This window comes from Xenopus laevis, chromosome 1S (genome assembly GCF_017654675.1).
Source record: "Xenopus laevis strain J_2021 chromosome 1S, Xenopus_laevis_v10.1, whole genome shotgun sequence".
NCBI lineage: Eukaryota > Metazoa > Chordata > Amphibia > Anura > Pipidae > Xenopus > Xenopus laevis.
In genome coordinates, this window is record NC_054372.1 from 173,922,041 (window position 1) to 173,928,941 (window position 6,901).

Below are 6,901 nucleotides of genomic sequence, written 5' to 3' on the forward strand. Positions count from 1 at the left end.
AGTAGCCACAGAATGACACTGCCCAGAATTAGACAATGTGTTATCTACAAAAACCCCTAGATCCTTCTCATTTAAGGAAACTTCCAACACACTGCCATTTAGTGTATAATTTGCATTTATATTATTTTTGCCAAAGTGCATAACCTGCATTTATCAACATTGAACCTCATTTTCCAGTTTGCTGCCTAGTTTCCCAACTCTGCAAAGTGTCAGCATCCTGCTATAGGCTTCCTCTATAGTTATGCCACTGCCATCAGCCTAATCATATGCAAGTGACTGACAAACAAGCTCTGCATCAGGCAAGACTAAGCGACACTTACATGGCAGGAATAGGCCTCTGGGTACCAGAATACTTGCAAGTGCATATATACTGACAGTAAGAGGGCCTAAACAGACAGATAAGTAATAAAAAATAGTAACCAATAAAATTATCTCACAGAGAAATAGATTTGGCTGCTGGGGTCAAAGACAATAATTCAAATCCTACAAAAGAAAAATACAAAACAAATGAAGAACAAAAGGTTAGTTGAAGTGTACAGGCCATTTAATAGCATTGTAAAAGTAACATTAAAGGTGAACTGTCCCTTTAATGTTTGAAAGTTTTTTAATGGGGTGGTTTATCTTTAAGTTTGGACCTTTGCAACCAGATTGCTGAAATTACAAACTGGAGAGCTGCTGAATAAAAAGCTAAATAACTCAAATAATTTAAAAAAAATGAAAACCTATTGCAAGTTTTCTCAGAATATCACTTTCTACGTGATTCTAAAAGTTAACTTAAAGGTGAACAACCCCTTTAAGTATTACACTGTAGTATGTGGTCATACTCAAACTCCAGTACACTAACCGAGGACTGTTATGGGATACAATGGCCTGCTAATAACCCTATACATATGGGGAGAATATTTCTGTGGTGCTAGTTACTTTGTCAGGGGGTCACATACCCAGCAATAATAAGGCAGTTTCTTCTGAAAATAACTGTACAATGCATAATGGCCCATGTGGGGCTAACAGGTAATGGCGTCAGGGAAAAACACATACAACCAGCAGCCAGTTCTCAAGGCACAGAGCAAATATGGTGATGTTCCCTAATTCACAAGCAGAGAAAACACTGGGGCTGAGACTGTCCCACAGCCTGAAACTAAACATTTACTTACTATCACATGCCAATCTGGTATTCCCAACAACTAAATATCTTAAAGGGGCAGTATAATATCTTCTAAACATGAAAGTAATGACTTTTGCTGAACATACTTTTTGCCTATTTTGTTTTAATCACAAAAAAATTGCTTTTTCTTTTTCAGTTAAACAGGGCAAACAGCTACTCCATGTTATGTTCTTGCGAGGCAGATAGTGAAGGGATGGGATACCAAAGACTATACTGTTCTGATACTGAACCCTTTTTACAATTTATCATAAGGGGAAAAAGCCCAAAATAAAATGAAAAGCAGTTAAAAGACTGTGCAGTGCTAAAGGAATAGATGTGTGCGAAGCCTTGAATAAGGTGCTAGCTAGACAGTATGTATTTTAATCAAACCAGCTTGTTTTCATTGATGGATGGGGCGGCAGGTGGCTAACTAACAGGTTGCATTTAAATCACTATGCAATCAGGGGGGCACAGGGTGTGTGGCAAAGAAGAATCTGCTGCTGTCACAGCCACTAGCAGAGAGTGACAAATATGCCATCAGAGAAAAGTTAAGCCTCCGGAGAAAAACGGCTAAGAAGCCGCCAGAGAAAGACAAAGAAGCCGCCGGAGAAAGACAAAGAAGCCGCCGGAGAAAGACAAAGATGCCGCAGGAGAAAGACGAAGATGCCGCCAGAGAAAGACGAAGATGCCGCCGGCGAAGGATGAAGAAGCCGCCGGAGAAGAGCATAGAAGCCACCGGAGAAGGACTAAGAAGCCTCCGGAGAAGGACTAAGAAGCCACCGGGAAAAGGACTAAGAAGCCACCAAAAAAGGAATAAGAAGCCGCCGGAGAAAGACAAAGATGCCGCCGGATAAAGACAAAGATGCCGCAGGAGAAAGACAAAGATGCCGCCAGAGAAAGACGAAGATGCCACCGGCGAAGGATGAAGAAGCCGCCAGAGAAGGACTAAGAAACCGCCGGAGAAGGACTAAGAAGCCACCGGAAAAGGACTAAGAAGCCACCGGAAAAAAGACCAAGAAGCCCCCGGAGAAAGACTAAGAAGCCACTAGAGAAAGACTAAGAACCTGCCTAAGAAGGAAAGCTCACTGTGCAGGAAAAAGTTGCAACAGAATATTTTTTTTTTTTCTGAGTAAAAATCACTTATTGTAACTAAATGTTAGTAGATAAGGCCTATGAGTTTTAATTAATCTCCTCTAGTGTGGGCAACTAAACACCTCCACATGCTTTCCCAGAGGCTAACATGGAAATCACATACGGAATGCAAAGTTTCCCAAAGTTTTGCGAGTTTACCGGGAAGAAGCCGCCAGAGAAAAATGACTAAGAAGCAGCCGGAGAAAAATGACTAAGAAGCAGCCAGAGAAAGACAAAGCCACCGCAGGAGAAAGACGAAGAAGCCGAAGGAGAAAGACGAAGAAGCCGAAGGAGAAAGACGAAGAACCTGTTAGAGAAGGAATAAGAAGCCACCGGAGAAAAACTAAGAAGCCACCGGAGAAACACTAAGAAGCCACTGAAGAAAGACTAAGAAGCCACTGGTGAAAGACTAAAAAGCCAAGCCGCCAAAGAAAAGCTGACTGTGCAGGAAAAAAGTTGCAACAGAACAGTGCTTGTGGATTAAAAATTCCCGCAGGAGGGATAAAGAAGAAAGTAAAAAAAAAACCTCAACTTTCATTTTCTGACAAAAAGATTTGTCTAAAAAAAAGAACCGAAAATTTGGATTTACTTGCGTCAGTCAAAGCTACAGCCCTTAGGGAAACACTCATGTTTTTGAGCGATAGTCCTCTACTTTGCACCAGTAGTTGTGCATTATTTACCGTTTAGGTCAGTGGAGGTGCAATTGTGAACAGTTTGCAACCCAAAATGTGGAAATTGGGTGCCAGGCAAAATGCTTCCAATCACCCTGTTTGCCATGACCCTTAGGGCGATGACACATGAACAGATTGGTTGCCCTGTGATTAATCACCTCTAGTGTATGCAACTTATCACCTCCAAATGCTTTCCTCAGGCTAACATGTGAATCGCATCCGGATGCAAAGTTTCCCAAAGTTTTGCGAGATTGTCTGGCAGTTTAATTGCCTTCTGATAAAACTGCCCATAGCGTGTTTGAATGTGATAGGGGGTTTAGACTGTAAGCTCAACAGGAACAGAGACTTCAATTTTTATGAGGATCTCCACCCATAAGCCTTTTTTTTTTGCATTATAAAATCCAATGCAATTCTAAGTAAGTGTCAAATTCATTCATTCATTAACTGTTCAGTGGTTTCGAAATTGTTTTAAAGGGCAAGTCAACCCCAAAATAAAAAGGTGTCTAATAAAAGAATACTGAAGTTACTTGGTTACAGTGTTTTAAGATATGGGTACTTGCAGAATAGAATTATATAAACAACTAGGTAGGGATGCACTGAATCCACTATTTTAGATTGGCCGAATACCGAACCGAATCTGAGCCCTAATTTGCATATGTAAATTAGGGGTGGGAATGGGAAAACATTTTTTACTTCCTTGTTTTGTGACAAAAAGTCACACGAGTTCCCTCCCCGCCCCTAATTTGCATATGTAAATTAGGGTTCGGATTCTGTTCAGCCGGGCAGAAGGATTCGGCAGAATCCGTATCCTGCCGAATAAGGCCAAATCCCGAACCGAATCCTGGATTCGGTGCATCCCTACAACTAGGGTCACTGTTAGAAAATCCTAACCTAACATTGCCAAATGTTACGTCGCCCTCCCAAGGATTGCAATGACTTACCGGATACCCTGAGCCTGTGCTCTTGCGAGTGAGCGATCATCTTATTCCCTTCTTCTTGCTTCCAAATCCTGTGGCCAACGCATGAGCAGTAGAGTGAAGAAGATGGATTTTTTTGTTTAGCTTCAGCTTTTCATGTGCATTCGCGTGAAGAAAGAATCAGGAAGAGGATCACTCGATCGCAAGGACCCTAGGCTTGTGCAGTTTTCTGCTAACAGGAGCACTGGCCCAGGGTATCAGTTAAGTGATCACAATGTTTGGGGTGTGCCCCAAAATTTGGCACCCCCCATTGATTAGACCTTTCCTTATCCTGTAAAAACAATCAGTGCCACATCACTAGTTTACTTGATGTTATGTGCTTTGATTGGCTAATGCAACTGATTGAGGCAAATCTGCAGCATGCCAACCATGTGACCACCATGGCATGTACAAAACAATTAGTCAGTTCTGAATTGCAGCATATAAGGACCTTACTGTGTTTACACCAAAAAAAGTACCCAGATGGACACTTGTGCAGGAGAATAATTCCTACATACAGTTTCACCCCCAATCTCCCTATATTACATGGCTGGCATGGGGCTCACACAAGAGTCAGACCCACAAGTGGGTAACTGGATGAACTTAAAGGGGTGGGTCACTTTTAGTATGTTGTAAAATGGCTAATTCTAAGCCAATTTTTCTTCTTTATAGTTTCTGAATTATTTGCCTTCTTCTTGCTTTCAAATAGGGGGTCACTGACCCCATTTAAAAAGCAAATGCTCTTTAAAGCTACACATTTATTGTTATTGCTAACTTTTAATATCCATCTATTCAGGCCTCTCCTATTCATAGTCCAGTCTCTTATTCCAATCAATGCCTGGTTGCTAGAGTAATTAGGACCCTAGCAACCCGAGGGCTGATATCGCTGGACTGGAGAGCTGCTGAATAAAAAGCTAACTAACTCCCATCACTCAAAACACAAATAATAAAAATTAAAAACAACTGCAAATATCCCTCTCTATGTCATAGTAAAAGTTAATTTAAAGTTGAACAAGCTCTTTTAATCTTAAAATGTAATGTATTATGTGCACAATCCAAAATCATACAAGTGCCAGTGCATAGTACCAGCGCCTAGTGTGAAGTAGGCCTAAAATAAAAACTCATTTTGGGGAAGGGGAGATAAAAATGATGGTGCAGAAGAAGGCAGCATGTGGGTAATGTTTCTGACAGTGATGCCCATGCTGGCCATTATAGAGAACATCAGGGATGCCCAGAAAGCCACTGCACTCCATGCAAACAATAACAGTATCAAGGTGGGAGACTTGGTTTACCAGAACTGTACAAGAAAACTGGGATAAACATGCAGCAACTGTGCCAAGAACATGCAGTATGTCTCTCCAGCTATTGCTCAGGATCCCTCAGGGAATGCTGGGAATCGTAGTCCAGCAACAGATGGAGAGCCACAGGTTGCAGATGCCTGGGTCCTGTTCCCCTGAAACCCTTTCCCCATTTCTTACTTTTTCAGGTCGGTGCTGAACAACCCGAAGACACTTGATGTGGAGTTGCCACCTGGGGTCGCCTCTTGTGCCCCTTCATGGGACTCTGCCCCTCCTCCGCCACTATGGTTATGGTTGTAAGTCAAACTGGTGCTGGAAGTGGACGGAGCTCCACTCAAACCGGACATGTTGGTAACGTCAGTCCAAGAAGTAAAGCCGTAGTTTAGTTATTCCAGCTCCGGAAGAAGGGCCAGAGAGTCAGCAGCAGCTCAGTCACGTGATGGCCAGAAAGCTTCAGGCACTGACACGGCGCCGAACACACATCGAGTGTAGGCGTGGCTTGAACCGGCTCGGAATTCCGGGTATACCATTCATGACTTCGCTTTAGCCAATCAGCTGCTGGTGGGCGGAACATGTCGCTTAGTATAGTTTGAGTGTCACATGCCAATAGTTATGTGTCATGTGACCGGTGTTGCCTTCATTGCCTGATCTGGGTCAAATAAAAGACAATAGGATGCTGTTAGAGAATTTAGTTTGTTAATTTAGTTTTAAACCTACTGACAAAAAGATTTTTATTTATTAATCCCTGAGTGTCAATTTCAGTAAAGCTGCTGCTGTTTTTCAATCACCTCATTATTTTACCTTAAACTCACCTTGTTTTACCTTATACCTTATTTTACATCATTATTTTACCTTAAACTTACCTTGTTTTACCTTATACCTTATTTTACATCATTATTTTACCTTAAACTCACCTTGTTTTACCTTATACCTTATTTTACATCATTATTTTACCTTAAACTCACCTTGTTTTACCTTATACCTTATTTTACATCATCATTTTACCTTAAACTTACCTTGTTTTTACCTTATACCTTATTTTACATCATTATTTTACCTTAAACTTGCCTCGTTTTAACTTATATCCTATTTTACATCATTATTTTACCTTAAACTCACCTTGTTTTACCTTATACCTTATTTTACATCATTATTTTACCTTAAACTCACCTTGTTTTACCTTATACCTTATTTTACATCATTATTTTACCTTAAACGTAGCTTGTTTTTACCTTATACCTTATTTTACATCATTATTTTACCTTAAACTTACCTTGTTTTACCTTATATCCTATTTTAAATCATTATTTTACCTTAAACTCACTTTGTTTTACCTTATACCTTATTTTACATCATTATTTTACCTTAAACTTACCTTGTTTTTACCTTATACCTTATTTTACATCATTATTTTACCTTAAACTTACCTTGTTTTTACCTTATACCTTATTTTACATCATTATTTTACCTTAAACTTACCTTGTTTTACCTTATATCCTATTTTAAATCATTATTTTACCTTAAACTCACCTTGTTTTACCTTATACCTTATTTTACATCATTTTACCTTAAACTTACCTTGTTTTAACTTATACCTTATTTTACATAATTATTTTACATCATTATTTTACCTTATACCTTATACCTTCCCAACATTTGAAAACAAGAGGAACAAAAAGATCTGCTGTGCCAAAAATTTTT

General features: G+C 39.9%; 1 protein-coding gene across 2 annotated transcripts in view; it reads right to left on the reverse strand.

Annotated features, from left to right (window-relative positions):
* ap3b2.S (adaptor related protein complex 3 subunit beta 2 S homeolog) overlaps window positions 1–5,717 on the reverse strand; it is a 146,437-nt gene extending 140,720 nt beyond the window's left edge. Inside the window, exon 1 of one of the 2 annotated variants that reach the window (XR_005965106.1) lies at window positions 5,381–5,717. Coding sequence is in view for 1 of the 2 variants with exons in the window: in XM_018244452.2 (XP_018099941.1) it covers window positions 5,381–5,547 (167 nt within the window). In the remaining variant the exon portion in view is untranslated. The remainder of the gene's footprint in view (window positions 1–5,380) is intronic. The other variant, XM_018244452.2, reaches the window with a different exon arrangement.
* Window positions 5,718–6,901: the final 1,184 nt, after the last annotated feature.